Raw genomic sequence first — 14,768 nt, forward strand, 5'->3', positions numbered from 1 at the left:
AGCTCAGCAGAAAAATCAACCCCAACCCCAAAACCTGCCCATTCCCCTCAGAGCAGAACATACTGATTTGGAACTTGGAGCTCCTATTTCAAGTGAAATGAGCATAATTATAAGTGAATTGAATACAGCAGGAAGAGGAATTTTTGGGTGGAAGCTCCACCCTACTTCCATCCTTAGGACAGATGGAGAAAAAGCTTCCTTTCACGAGGCGCTTTGGAGAAGATGAATAGACCAGTTGTTCCAAGCTGTTGTCTGGGTGGATTCCTTTCTCCAAGGAAAAGGGAAAGAACTTAACCTACAGCTGGATGGCATTCAGAACAAGTGAGCATATGCTCTTGTTTAAATTATTGAGATGCTTTGGTCCAGTCCTTCACTCCAAAGTATTTCATAACGTGTGTTAGGAATTGTATTCAGGAGTTCAGCTCCCAAATCAGTTCCAGGTATATGTTTCTAAGTCACCATGGCGTTACTGAGTAACATTACACTAGAGCTCAGCAGTGGACTGGAAATCAGGTGTAGGAAGGAAGGGCTTACATGACTTTTGCTGAGATAATTCAATATAGTTCCAATTGTCACTTTATTTAGATGATGAAAACCAAAGTATATCAATATACTGATATATAGTAAAATGTGGCAAACCCCAGCTCAGGGAAGAAATGATGATGTCTGGCTCCAGATCAGAAGGCTGAAGGATACCTTTATTAAAACTATACTATATTACATTAATATACTATTTAAAGAGATACTATACTATTCTACATACTTACTTATTACTTACCTAACTACCTACAAACTCATGACCCTCTGCTGAGAGCCTGAGCCACAGCTGGATCCGATTGGTCACTGACCCCAAACAACCTTCACCAAAATCCAACCCAGCAATCACTGCAGGTAAACAATCTCCACACCATATTGCACATGGGGAGAACAAAGGAGCTGAGATAGATTGTTTCCTCTTCTTCTCTCTGTGCATCTCCAAGAAATCCTGAGACAGAATTATGTCTCTCTGTCCAGAGAATGTGATGTCACACTGATATGCTGAATTCTACTAATATTCTGTCACATAATTACTAAAAATAACATATTTGCTGTTCTGAAAAGGTACTGATTATCTTGTCCCCAACAATCCACCTTATACTTGACTCCAGGAAATTCAGCATTATGCTTTTGTCCCATTTTTCCCTATTCCAGGTGAATAGGCCCACAGGTATCTTGCTACAAGTCAGCTTAAAGTGAATGCCTCATCAGAAGAATAATTCAACAGATACCTGTAAAATCTTCAACAAATGTTGTCTACATAAAACTTTAGTTCATCACTCTGTATTTCAAAGAGTCAAAATCAATCTAAGATATACTTTGAAATGCTAGAATTCAAGCAGCATAAGTGACATTAACTAAATTGAGGTGTTCAGTAGTCGAAAAAGTACTTATAGAAAACAAACTGATGTAGGTAAGAATGTTCTTATTTTAAATTCAAGATAAGTTTTCTTGACCAAAACACTGAAAGCAACTACTACCAGTGCCAAGAAGTCCCCTCTATAAATCTTCACCTGCTACTACAGGAGTTAACTTTTCAGACTTCTACATACATTTGGTACTGACAGTGTATAAATACAACTAAACATGTCACCTTCCAAAGTGACTTGAGTCTTTTAACTGTGTCTGCAGCTCTATCCAAATTATACAGCCCAAGACAGCAAGTTTATTCCCCCAGTACTTCTGCCACAACCATCTCGTGTTTAGCCAAGAATTGTGTGATATTCTAGGAAGTTCTCATGATCACATATCAAAATTCTACATGAAAATAGAAGCAAACATCCAGCTTCTCATCCAGTCAAAAAGAAAGATTTTAATACACAAGGTTCAAACTTACAACTCCCATGTAGCTACAAAGTAATCAGGCTCCTCCTATGTAGAAAACAACTTGTGACAGCCCCAATATGGAGTGCTAATACATCCTTGTCATAAAAGGAATCAACACAAAATAAATGTGTTAATGAACTTCAAATTCAAATGATTTCCAGCACTTCAATAGAATAGGTCTGAGATTCTCTCAGGAGGTTCAGTCTTTGTAATTCCCGCAAACTTCCTTCCATCTTGTTGAGTTCTGAGTAGAACCGTACCTGAAAAGAAGAAATCAGAGACATTTATAATAAAATACTTTAATTCTTTTATACATCATCATACTGTGGAACTATCTGTGGTTCTGCACAGCTTAAGATATTTAAACCAAAAATAAAGCAGCTTTTGAAATTCAAATGAGACAGAAGCAACTGCAATTCATGCTCAGGAAGGAGCATTCAGAGGAGGACAGACATTATTTGATTCACTATATAATTTGCTGTTGTTGGTCTTCCTCTGTTCTCAACATCCATATTCTGAATCCAACTGAAAATCAAATAATTATCCCAGAAAATGCAACTTACTTGGGCTCTCACAAACCTATGCAGGTTCGAAACCAAGTCCTTTGCTTCTGGAAGCATCGCCATGACAGTGAACTGAGCATCAAGTAACAGGCACATCCAATCCATGATCTGAAGACAAACAAGAAAAGTACACTTACACTTCCCAGTCTGGAAATAACACGTTTGGCTTTAAAAGCTGAACTCCGAGACATTAACTTTTAATGCAAAATGCACGGGTTCATATTTTCAGGTATATTTGTGTTTTGATTGTTAAAGTGTTACATTGACTTCATACAGGTTATGTTGATGGACAGCTCTTTGTAGAATGAATACAGATGTCAGTTGACTTTAGATATTCCCAAATACTCACAGTTACACACCCCAGAAAGAGAAGGAAGCACAGCTCTTAGAATGAGCTGCTCACCTGATTTATTGTGGGAGAGCGTACTCCAGGAAGAGTGGTGTTAACTTTTTCACTGCACTTCACATACAGGTAATATAAATACCTGAGAAATAGCTGAAAGTAGAAAAGTCAGAATATTTGTAAAGGACAAGCACATGGTAACATTCATAAGGATTTTTAAAAAATTATTTCTTGCTTTTGAATGCAACATAGATGCCTGTATACTACACATTAAAACCAAGTTTTCTGATTCTCTTACACCACCCATAGCTGGATGTTTGAAAATTCTCAGCAATATTCAGTGTCAACTGCATTCAGGGGTAATCACTGTTCCAGGAGATGTGTCAGAGCTGAGATCAGCTTTGTTTTGATGCGCAGCGTTTTTCTAAAATCACTGGAAAATCAAACATATCCTCAGGTACACAAAGTTCTTGAAGTTATATTTCAGATTTTGAGAAACGGGAGTTTTCTTCCCTAAACTGAGGTGATCTAGATTTGTATTACATTTGGGATTATAGAGTTTGTGTCTCATAATTTCTAAACTTCTGTCTCTGATAGGACTGACTAAATTACCGAGTCTTTTTCCTTTCTTAAAAAAATCTACATCAAGGGAAGGTATTATTACTTGCTAACAGAACATGAACTTTTTCCAGGTATGCTGGGTCATAAAGAGAGTTTTTTACTTACATCTTCTAAAATAAGAAACAGAAGAAATATCAAGAAAAGTACATAATTATATGGTAAAATGTGATACTCCTTAATATTAATTCTTATTAGGCATCCTAATTTCATTTTCGTGCATTAGTTTGTTATTCAGACTCCTGAAAGAATGGTGAATTTCTCATATAAAATAGAAAAAAAAACTCTTCCCTTCACCACAAAATAAGTGCATTTACACTTTTTAATGTTATAATACTTACAACAGCTTGTTGCGGTGGAAGATTTTTCAGGTGAGGCAAAAGAAATGTTTCAGTGTAAGCTGAATGGAGAACAGCATTTCTGTGCAATGCTATTAAGGGAATAACGTTGCAGGAAAAATACCAGTTTCTACAAACCAGAGTGAATTCTAAAGAAAATATTTCTCCAGATTTTTGAGTGAAATTCTATTTGAATCTTATTTCTGTCATGAAATATCGACAGCAACTGAGCCACTATGATATATTTACTTGAACAGCTCTGTCCACGGCAAGGGCGTAGCTGCCTGATGTGTTTTAACAGGCAAATATCCAAAGCACTGATACCTTTTCTCTTAAGTAGAGAAAAATGATTGCAAAAGTGTAATAAAACTAAGTTTAAATGGGTGTAGATACATTCTAAAAGCTAAGTGTTTCCATTTACATTTTAAACAGTTTTTCTACTGAGTAGGAACAGCTCTTAGAGAACTCAAACCTTTAGCACCAACAGAGGATGTGGCTTTTGGCAATACCAAATAAAACATCCCCAGCACATGCAATGCTCTGGCTTCCCTTCGTGCAGAGGATACAGCAACGCTGCCTTGCGAAGCCCAACGGGGCAGGATTCACCATCGCTGCGGCTCTCCCTGGGGATTTTGGTATCACACATGTCCTGCTCCATCTCTGCACTGAAACCATTCTCCAGAGTTTCAGTCTTAAATCCCATATCGTCGTATTCAACATCCACATAACAGATGGCAGAATCTAGATTTACATCTATACTTTTAAGATATTCTTCACTCATGCTGTAGAAGAAAATTTCAGACACTTAACACTTTTAATTATCAGCTTTAAAATCAGCAAAGCCATCAACATGGATAATAAACTCTTTGCAGCTTATTATGAAAACAAAAGCAGACTAAAATTTGGGAAAGAAAAAAAGGAAAGACTGATTTTGAGTTACCTTAAAAATGCTTTCAGGCAAGCATAAGTAATTTCTTCAGGAATATCTGGAAACCGTTCTAGGCAGATTTGTAAGAGATGCATGTCTTTTTTCTCCAAAGCAACAGCCATTAAATCTGGACATAAACTATAAGAATATGAAATTAATAGGTTGCACAGTCCACGCTGAGAACTACACTGGCGACTAAGGTAGTAGTAGTAATCTTCCTCCTCAGACGGATTTTTATGTAAATACCAACTTCATCAGAAAATAAGCACCTTTTGTAATAAATTCTGGTAATTCACAAGCAGCTTATAAAGAACCTTATTTCTACTTTTTTTAACTTTAAAGACCGCTTCTTACACTTTAAAAATGCAGAGTCACTACCTGTAGGACAAGTTTCGGGTTTCAACGATCTCCTGCAGGAAAGTTTGAGGGTAGTACTTTGGATTTCTTTTACATCTGTCTATAAGGGCAGTGACCACACAGCCAATGGTGGCTTGCAGATCTGGGGTTGGTGCTTTTGCCATTAGTTGTCTCAATTCAGTTTCCAACACATATGTAGAAGCATTCTGCAAAAGACAAATACTGTGCAACTCAGAAGTACAAGGCACATGTTTGAGAACTACCCTGGCATTAATTAGACCAAGTAGAAGCAGACCTATTTTGGAATTCAAATTACAAAAATTTACAGAAATCTCTCACCACTCTGTGTTTGGATAGGATAGATTCTCTCAAGCATGAAAGAGCTACATGAGGACATGCCTCACTCTGAACTCAGGTAAGCAGTAACTGCTCACGCATCCTGTTACATCAGTGACAATAACAAGGTGTCCAGCCACAGGTGAACTGTAGATAAGTTTCCCTTGCTGTGTGACCTATCACAGCACTTGCAGCAAGTTCTAGAAAGGAACTAAAGAGCTTATTGCTGTATTTACAGTGGAATTCCTGAGAATTTCTCTGACTTCCTATGGCCAAAATACCTTCAACAAAATTAAGGTCATAAATAAGAACCTAAACAAGCAAAGTTCAGATGAAATATCCTCCCTTATTTATTGTAAGAGACTGTCATTAAAAAGGAACAAATCTGTGCAAGTTTCCAGAACTCAGCTGTTATAAGCCATGTATTGTACAGTTCTCAAAACATGCTCCTATGACAAAACTTAATTTCATCATGCCCAAATGCTATTCTTGCACAATAGTGATAACAAGAGTATCCTTCCTCTCACCTGTTCATTGCAGCTTGGTCAACCTGATCTGTGCAAGAAGACATGGAAAGAGGTAACAGCTTAAGAGACACCTAGAATATTCTGGGAGTGTCTAAACCCTACTTGAGGATATTTGGGTTACTTACTTTGAGTTTTAGTAAGAGCTGCCCAACTGATAAGGTCCCTGACTGTTCAGCAACAGTGCTCCTTCTTGACCTTAACTGTGGTAAAGAAAAACACAGAGTTATTACTCAGCTCCAAAATATTTAAGGATTTCAAGCAAGAGAAAAGAACAGTTCATGTCTCAGCTTGCTGTCCAAACTATAATTACTAATTCTAATTGCAGAAACAGTGTTAGAAACAATCAATAACAGATAAAGTGAAACTTCTTTCTGCTGCAACACCTAAGAATAGCAGGGGGAAAAGACAAGATAAGCAACAACCTCAAACGACCCTAATGCTAACTTACATTCATTCTGGACTCTCCTTTCAGAGCTACAGACTGCTGGGACTGAAAGGAAACCACCTGCTCTTCATCTTCCAGGGTATTCCAGTTCACAAATGAGGACACATCTGGGAACACACAAATAAAACTACATGAAGATAACACTTACAGCACATTTATTGAAGTATGAATATTGCATCAACTTCTTATGCTAATAGATACTTTCTAAACTATAATGCAAGTGATTTTAAGCCAAGAAAATTGCCAGTTTTATTTCAGTAGCAGGCAATTTTATGACCTTTTTTATACTGTTTCTCCATTTTGCCTCTGGGAGCAAGAGAAGTAAGTTATTACACAATTTATCCTGAGCATTACTTGCAATGTTTTACCAATGCCGTGTTTAAAACCACTATGACAGTACAATTTTAAACTGAAATTCACAAACTAAGGTTTGACATTGCCCTATCCAACCACAAACTCTTTGAAAATACTTTTTAGGAAAACAGCACTTCACTTTGTTCTCAGTATTCATCACCAGCATTCCAGTGTTCTCAGTAATTCCAGTATCTGAATGAAAACCCAGGTTAAGTGAAGCCACAATAAATTCAGAAATTTCTGTGCTTTGGTGTTCCCAGCACCAGTAGATTTAGCAGCCAGGAACACAGTACAGTGTGAAGTTGCTTCAAGCTGCTTAAACTCAAATAATTTTATAGGACTGTGTTAAAATAATTTTTATACAATTTCAGACATCTTCCTTTTACAAGATCTTTTCACTGTAATTATATATTAAAAAAAAAAATCTTACCAAGGGTTTGACTATCCTTGAGTTTTCCCACAGCAGCTGCCAAGGACGATGTTTCACACTTGTACAAAATTACAGTCAGCACTCTCCCATGAAACAGAAAAAATTTTTCCTCATAACACCACAACTGCAAAATATTAAAATGTATCATAAATGAGATAAGCAGAAAAGGGAGTTCCTGCACGATGTGTAACTCCTTACTGTAAACTTCAACTGGAATTCAGTGATCAGATTATTTTAAATTATTTGTGGTAGGTTTAACATTTGTTAGCAGCAGAAATTACAAGTGTTGAGTATTTTTCCAGGGATATCCTAAAATACAGTGGCTGCTCCATATAGTAGCATTAAGTAATTTGAAAATTTCACATTTTAAGTTTCCTCTTGTGTAATTTTAAGACAAAAGCAGTCAGCTGTTTGGTGTCATTTCACTTATTTGACTCTTGAATAGCTTGAAGTGCTGCTCAGCTGTTCATAGAATCATTTCTTTCCTCTACTGCAAACTGCCTGAACAGAACAGACACTGCTGGGTTTTGTGTTCAGTGATTTTATTCACACCAAATAATCATGACCATGAGACGTGACAAAACACGAAATGATTACAGAAATTCCTATAGGGCACCATTCTCCCAGAGAATATTCTGGCACAAAGTGCTCATCAACTGGTCAGCATTAATTCTGCTGCAGAATTACTGCTCCTCCAGCAGCAGCAGAGCTCTGCAGCCCAACAGCCCCTTCCCTGCTGTCAAATGCACAAAGCTCAAGGACCCCAAACCCATGGCTGAGCTTTACCTGGCCACTGGTCCCCAGGGGCAACTCCTTTGAGGTTTGCAACGTCTGAAATTTTGTATTCCATACAGTCAGGTACTCTGAGGGAAGTAACAGATAGATGAGACCAAAAAGCAACATAAGCACTACATCTGCCTTTGCTACTTTCAGTTACAAATGCTGGAGGAAACAGAAATAACTATTTCAAAACAGCTCAGCCAGTATTTAGCATTAGGAATTGCATCACTCGGGTTAAATCTCAATTTAAAGAAAAGTTGGTTTTTCTGTGAACAACTTTAAACCAGAGGCTGGGACAAGTGGGATGGCAGAGTTTTCTCACCCAGTCCTTTGCCCATGGAAATTTTAGATCTTATAATACCTTTATATGATTTTTCAAGTTACCTTTGGGCTTGTTCCCAGATGCAGCCAGACTGCCCAACACTGCAACGTGGTCTTTGTCAACGACAACTAAAGATGTTCCTTTCAGAACAGCTCCAGATACTGAAAGCTTTAGTAGTAGTGACTTGGACAAAATTTCTTCTTTTACTTTTTCCTCTTCTTCAGTATCTTGCTGTAGAGGTATCAGAACCTGGTACACAGAGTCATTGGAATCTGTCAAAAGGAAAATAATAATCACTCTTTTACAAATTTTTTTTGTGGAAAAAACCTGTTTGATATCATATGGCAAAAGGCCATCCAAAAAAACCCAGTATCCAGTGAATGCTGAAAGAGAAATTAATGCAGGATATTTAAAGGACTGATTATAATCCAAAGCAGCAAAATGAAAGTACAGCAATAAAAGTGCAGTGAGATCTGCATGGTACAAGTGATCACAGGAAGGAACAGTTGGCCTTTGCAACCATTAACGTATCAGGAATCTTTCATTACTACTTGTAGCTGCTTTGGGAAGTTTAAAAAACTAAAAATATTACACAGCATTTCACAAATATGAACATTTTATGTCCTTTCATACAATTTTTTGCTTCATTATCACAACCCATTAACAAATATAACTTACACAAACACAGAAGTGTGACAGTTTGGTTTGTTATATGTGCTGTGAAACACAGTGGCTTGGCTGATTTCTGTTGTTCAAGCTTGTATTTGTGTAGACTACTCAGCTTAGGCTTCTGTACATAGACAAAAAAATTCCCATCCTAAAATAAAAAAAGAAAAGAAAATTTTCCCTTAATTTACACAAAGAAGATATAACAGAAATTCAGATATCAGTACTGCTTAACTTTGGATGTTGTGCAAAACTAGGAAATTGTATTTTCTATAGGACATACAGAATAATTTGGAGTAGTCTACAGACCAATAAGTAAAGAAAATTCTTATTTGATGCAACAAATGGATTTGCAGGAAGAAGCATTTGCATAAAGACAGATTAATGTGTAATTCCTTTTTTAAAAACATACATCCTAGTCAATAGATCTTCACAATGGAGAGTCACAATGTCTACTGTACTTCATCTTATTACTTGTTCTCTGCAGTTCTGAGAGCCCAGCTTCTCAGCCCTGAATGCAACACAACTTCCATTTAACTGCTGTGTTGATTAAATCAGGATAATCCCACTAAAAGCTCTTAAAATCAAATAAAACCAGTGATGGATTTTGAAAAAAGCACTCAGGTCTCCTGCTATGAAAGTTTTTAAAATAAAAAGTGTTTTACTCACTTTCTCAGTAGTGAAAATTAAGACAGGTTGTTGGCCTTCCATAAAAGCTCCACTCCACCTAAAACCAGAAAGCTGGATGAACATCCTCCAAATTCTTGGTTTATACATAAAGTCATATCACTATACACAAGGCACCTTTTAACTTTTAGGAAATCTCTATAAATAACCCTTAAGATTTTAAAAACAAAATGTTGGAAGAAAACACTCAACCCCATGATGTTGGTAATTGATTTCCCCCATCTCCTCAAAAGAGGGAACAATTTTCACCATCATAATCAATTCCCCCAAGCAAGAATCACAAAGTGCAGCTCTTACCTGATGACCTCGGCTGAGATGAGGTTTTCAATCTCCTGCTGAGGAGCTTCCAAGAGCACATCCAGCGTCCGAGCCGCCCCTCCCTGGAACAGCACCACCGGCCCCGCCTGGGGAAGGGAGTGGATCCTGTACACATCTGCTGAGAGCTGCAAGAACAAAACCAGATCTCTGTTCTCTGCTGCACTACCCTGAAAACTGAGTGCTTTATTCATGATTCTCTCTTTTGCCAATAAGCTTTTAATAGAAAAATTATGAACCTTTAAGATTCTTAGCAACGTGGATCTGAATGTTGCTGATTTGCTGAAATGCCACAAATAATGCAAATCACTACCCAAAAAAAAGTCAGGAAAATGACCTGATGAGCATCACATTCCTGAATCACGTCAGAAAATACATGATAGGGTCAGGAGGTCACACAACTGCTCTACAGCAACACACAAAGTGATGTTTAACACATCAACCAGCAGAACACAAAGATCTGTAATTGAACACAATTCATCATCTTTAGAAAGTCCTCAGAAATGCTGGCCTTGGCATAAAAATCACTCTAAGAGAAATATTCTGATGATAAAGTCAGTGCAATACTGCACAACATCATGAAGCACAAGTTAAGCTAAAATATAAAATGGCTAATACTATGAAAATTGGAGCGGTTTTTCTCTCCACCAGAATCCAAAACACATAGCAGAGAACACATGAAGACTTACTGTTGCTTTAAAGGCTTTGTCCAAGTTAATGTCTTCATTCTTCCATATTCTTAGAACCTTTAAGAGAAGCATAATTTTTAGGTGAAACAGTAACACACAGACTTCTCGTCACTCAAAATACCAGCAACTGCAACAGGAGGAAAACACACAGGGAGCATGCATAGTGACCTGAATGGGAACTGCCCCAAGGAGGGAGCAGAAACAACAGGAATAAAAACCAAGCTCAGAAATCCTGAGTTGGAAAGAGAGGACAGGAAAGAATGAAGAAAAAGACACAGCAGAACTCTGAATTACAGTAGATCAGAGTGGTGGAGACAGGTGAGATACAAATCACCTGATTTTCACAAGCAAAGCAAGGCCAGGAATGATATTTCACCAACAACAAAGAAAAGCCAAAGGCTCAGCATGACCTAAGCAAATGCTACATAAACACAAGAGAAACTTTTAACTGTGAAACAAGAGCAGAAAACCAAGGATGGGTGTGTGAATTATTGTAACCATCCCACAATCACGCAACTGTCAATGTCACCCAGGATCCAACAGAAGTAACTCATCCTTAGGGAGTGCATGCACCAGGCACTGAGCATCTCCCGTGTCCAAGGGCCACCAGACCATGGTGCTCAGCACAGAAGCTGCTCATGTCACCAATGTGCCAAGGCTCCCCACACTTCCAACCAGAAATGTCACACTGCTGATGTTTTCCTACCTACATTCCCTCAGGAGCACCCACCAACTCCTTCCCTCTCCAGAAGGATGAAGGCTCTCACCTTGTCGTCGTGAACGGCGATGAACTCATGGGTTTCAAAGTTGCACACGACAGGACAGGTGAGAATCTGCCCATGCTTAACTGACCAACAGCCCAGGGGCTTCTGATCCGAAATCTACAGAGTCAGAACAAAGACACTGCAATTCAAATGTAACAGGTGAAAGACCACTTTGGGGACTTCTCTCATGACAGAAAGGAAATGCGAGGCAGTCACACCTGGTCTGAATTAGAATATTAAAATATGGAAACTGCTATACTCAGAAATTCCTCTTGAGCATTCCTGTTACCAACTCTAACACCAACAATTTCAGAATAACAGGAAAGAACTCTACTTTAATTAGATTTCTTTTCATGTAAGAAATAACTTTTCCCTGTAACAGTCTGAAGGGCTTATGCCATGAAGCACAGGTACAAGGCATGGCTTTTTCAAAAGGTCAATATTCATTTTATCACTAGTGTAATTTGTTTTTACATACTAATACAATCACACAGACTGTGATTTTTCTCTTCCTATTTAAAGGTGAGTTACTGAGACCAAGAGCAGTGGATTTTGCAGTCTGAACTCCTGTTCTGTGTGATTCACAGCCAAGGGCACTCAAGCCCCTCTCCTCCCTCCAGAGTACACTGGGCACATTAACAAAGTTGTGTTGTCACATACGGACTTAGCAGGGGGAATAAACAACCCAAAGGAGGCTGTATCATCAACCCACTTAGATCATAGAATGCTTTGGGTTGGAAGGAACTTTAGATCACCAAGTCCCACTCCCTGCCATGGACAGGGACACCTGCCACTGTCCCAGGCTGCTCCAAGCCCTGTCCAGCCTGGCCTGGGACACTTCCAAGGGTCCAGGGGCAGCCACAGCTGCTCTGGGCACCCTGTGCCTCACCTCCCTCGCAGGGAACAATTTCTTCCCAGTATCTAATCTAAACCTACTCTCTGTCAGTATAAACACATTCCTGCTTGTCCTGTCACTACCGCTTGGATGTGACAGTCAACTTGAAACAGAAACTCAAACACTTGCCTTAAAGTTCCTTATTATGGTCTATGGAATAACAGAGACCAGAACATATTTCCATTTTCAGGTGCTGCAAACAAGTCTTCCTGCTGCCAGCAGGCCGGCAGCTGACACTGAGCTGACAGCCCAGAACCTGGCACTGCACGGACACGCACCCGTGGCTTCGGGAAAATGTTTTTGGGACGGGGAACAGACACATAACACCAGCAACAGGAGAAATACGCGAACAAGCGCCCGAGCCGCCCCGTGCTACCGAGCAGAAGGAGCGGGGAGCAGAGCACGGCCGGGCCGGAGCCGTTCCGGGGATGGCGGCGGGGGACAGCGGGGCCGGCCCGGACAGGCCGGGTTGGAATCAGGGAACCGGCGCGGCCCGGCCCGGCCCTGCCCGGGCCACCCCCATGCCGGGGCTGCCCGGAGCGGCGCTGCCGCCTCCCGAGCGCGCGCGCGCGGTACCTTGAAGAGCGTGGCGGCCCGGCCGCGCTCGGTGAGCAGCACCAGGTCGCGGCCCGGGCCCGGCTCCAGGCACAGCCCGGGGCCGCCGCCGCCGGGGCCGGGCCCGCGCAGCGTGAAGCTCTCGCACAGCGCCGCCATCTTGGCCAGGCCCGGCTCTCGCGAGAGTTGGCGCGGCGCGCGCAGCCCCGCGAGAGCCGGGGCGGGGTCGGGACGGGGAGCGCGCGCTGCTGTCGCGCGGCCCTGCCCGGCCGGGCCCCGCCTCCCCGGGCGCGCGGGGCGGCCCCGCGGCGGGCGGCGGCTGAGGCGGGCGGGCCGCGCGCCGGGGGCGGGAGGCGCTCTCGGTGCCGCGACAGCTGAGGAGAGCGGCAGCGGCTGCCCTGGGGACAGCGGGACACTCACGGGCCCGCGGGCACTGCCCTCGCCCGCGTGTCCCCTCCCCGGGGCACTCCGCGCTCCCAGCCCACCGCTCCCGCGGCCGGCAGCGCGGGCTGTATGCTAATGAGGCGTCCGATTTACGCTAATGAATGGCGCACGTGCACGCCAACGAGAGGGGTCACGGCTCTGGCAAGGAGGGTCACGTGTATGTTAATGAAGAGGTCACGTGCGCGCTAACGTGCGCGGGCACGGGCGGTGAAGGCTCCGCTGGGGCTGAGGGTGCGCGCGGGGCCCGCCCGTGCCAGTGCCCTGTGCGGGACAGGCTGCGGCATTGTCCCCGGGCAGCGGGAGTGTCCCCGGGCTGCGGCACAGGGTGCGGGATTGTCCCCGGGCAGCGGGAGTGTCCCCGGGCTGCGGGAGTGTCCCCGGGCTGCGGCATTGTCCCCGGGCAGCGGGATGGGCAGCGGGATTGTCCCCGGGCAGCGGCACAGGGTGCGGGATTGTCCCCGGGCAGCGGCACGGGGCAGGGATTGTCCCCGGGCAGCGGCACCGAGCGGGATTGTCCCTCTGGGGCACCGCCGACCGCGCAGTCGGAGGGTCCCGTTGGGGCTTTCACCGCTTTGTATTTTGCTGTGTAGGATTTTGGGTGTGTGCAGATCTCGGTGCAGCCCTACCCCAGAGCAGGAGGCCAAGGTGTGCAAGGTCAGTGCGGGTCCCTGGGGTCACCTTGGGCCCTGCCCCACCTGGCTCCGGTGGCCGGGCACGGTGACCCCGCGGCTGCCGAGACGTCCCCGGGGCTGCGCGGGCTCTGTCCCCTTTGCGCCGTGCGATTTCCAATTTAAAACATTTCCAGTCCCCTCTTTGTTCCCCCTGCCCTGTCCCACGCTGCCCGGAAGCTTTTCCCTCCTGAATGAGCGCTGCCGTTCCTCGGGAGCAGGGAAAGCTTCGTTTCTATGGAGAAAGTCTGTGTAAAACCTTATAAAGAACCGTTGTGCAAGGGAAACTTCTGTTGGCTAAAATTAACTGACTTGGAGACAAGCCTGAGAGGATTCGAGTGGTCTCTCTTCCAGTATTTTCCAGTTACTGAGCTGCCAAACCCTGCATAAAGGATTAGATTCCCCACTGAAAAAGTTCCTTGTCAACCAAATGGTCATTTACAAGTGAATGGGCTAACGCCAGACTGATGGGGCACCTGCCCTGGTAAAACCTTTACAGAGCAGGGGCACCACGGAACCCAGGAGAGGCAGTAAGTGCTTTAAATTTTCCTCACAAAGTTAATTCTTTGTGCTATTTAATTTTGAGGAAGTGACTTGAGCTGGAGTAGAAATGTCAATGTTACATGTTAATGAGGAGGTTTCTGCCTACAGGAGATCCAGTAAGAGAAAACAGCCACTGTTGTAAAGAATAGTTGTTGGTAGTTTATTTACAACAAAATGCAACGAAAATACAATATTAAAAATAATAAATAACTTGGAAAAAAACAGAAACTAAGTGATAAGAGAAAACGACAGTCAAATTCTCCTGCTGAGCCTTGCACTATTGAACGTGCAGAGCAAATCAAGACTTGGTCCTTCTTTGACGGTGGTGGTGCATTGCC

General features: G+C 42.5%; 1 protein-coding gene across 1 annotated transcript; it reads right to left on the minus strand.

The window, feature by feature from the left end:
- Positions 1-677: 677 nt before the first annotated feature.
- NOL11 (nucleolar protein 11) lies at positions 678-12,939 on the minus strand. The gene is made up of 18 exons (XM_021537220.2): positions 12,797-12,939; positions 11,329-11,442; positions 10,562-10,618; positions 9,855-10,000; positions 9,540-9,597; positions 8,883-9,021; positions 8,267-8,476; positions 7,889-7,965; positions 7,103-7,226; positions 6,322-6,425; positions 5,999-6,073; positions 5,032-5,216; positions 4,666-4,791; positions 4,292-4,507; positions 3,729-3,807; positions 2,830-2,922; positions 2,427-2,534; positions 678-2,123 (listed from the first exon to the last, which is right to left on the minus strand). Exons 1-18 carry the CDS (start codon positions 12,932-12,934, stop codon positions 2,010-2,012), a joined length of 2,163 nt encoding a protein of 720 aa, XP_021392895.2. The 5' UTR covers positions 12,935-12,939; the 3' UTR covers positions 678-2,009.
- Positions 12,940-14,768: the final 1,829 nt, after the last annotated feature.

This window comes from Lonchura striata, chromosome 19 (assembly GCF_046129695.1).
Source record: "Lonchura striata isolate bLonStr1 chromosome 19, bLonStr1.mat, whole genome shotgun sequence".
Lineage (NCBI taxonomy): Eukaryota > Metazoa > Chordata > Aves > Passeriformes > Estrildidae > Lonchura > Lonchura striata.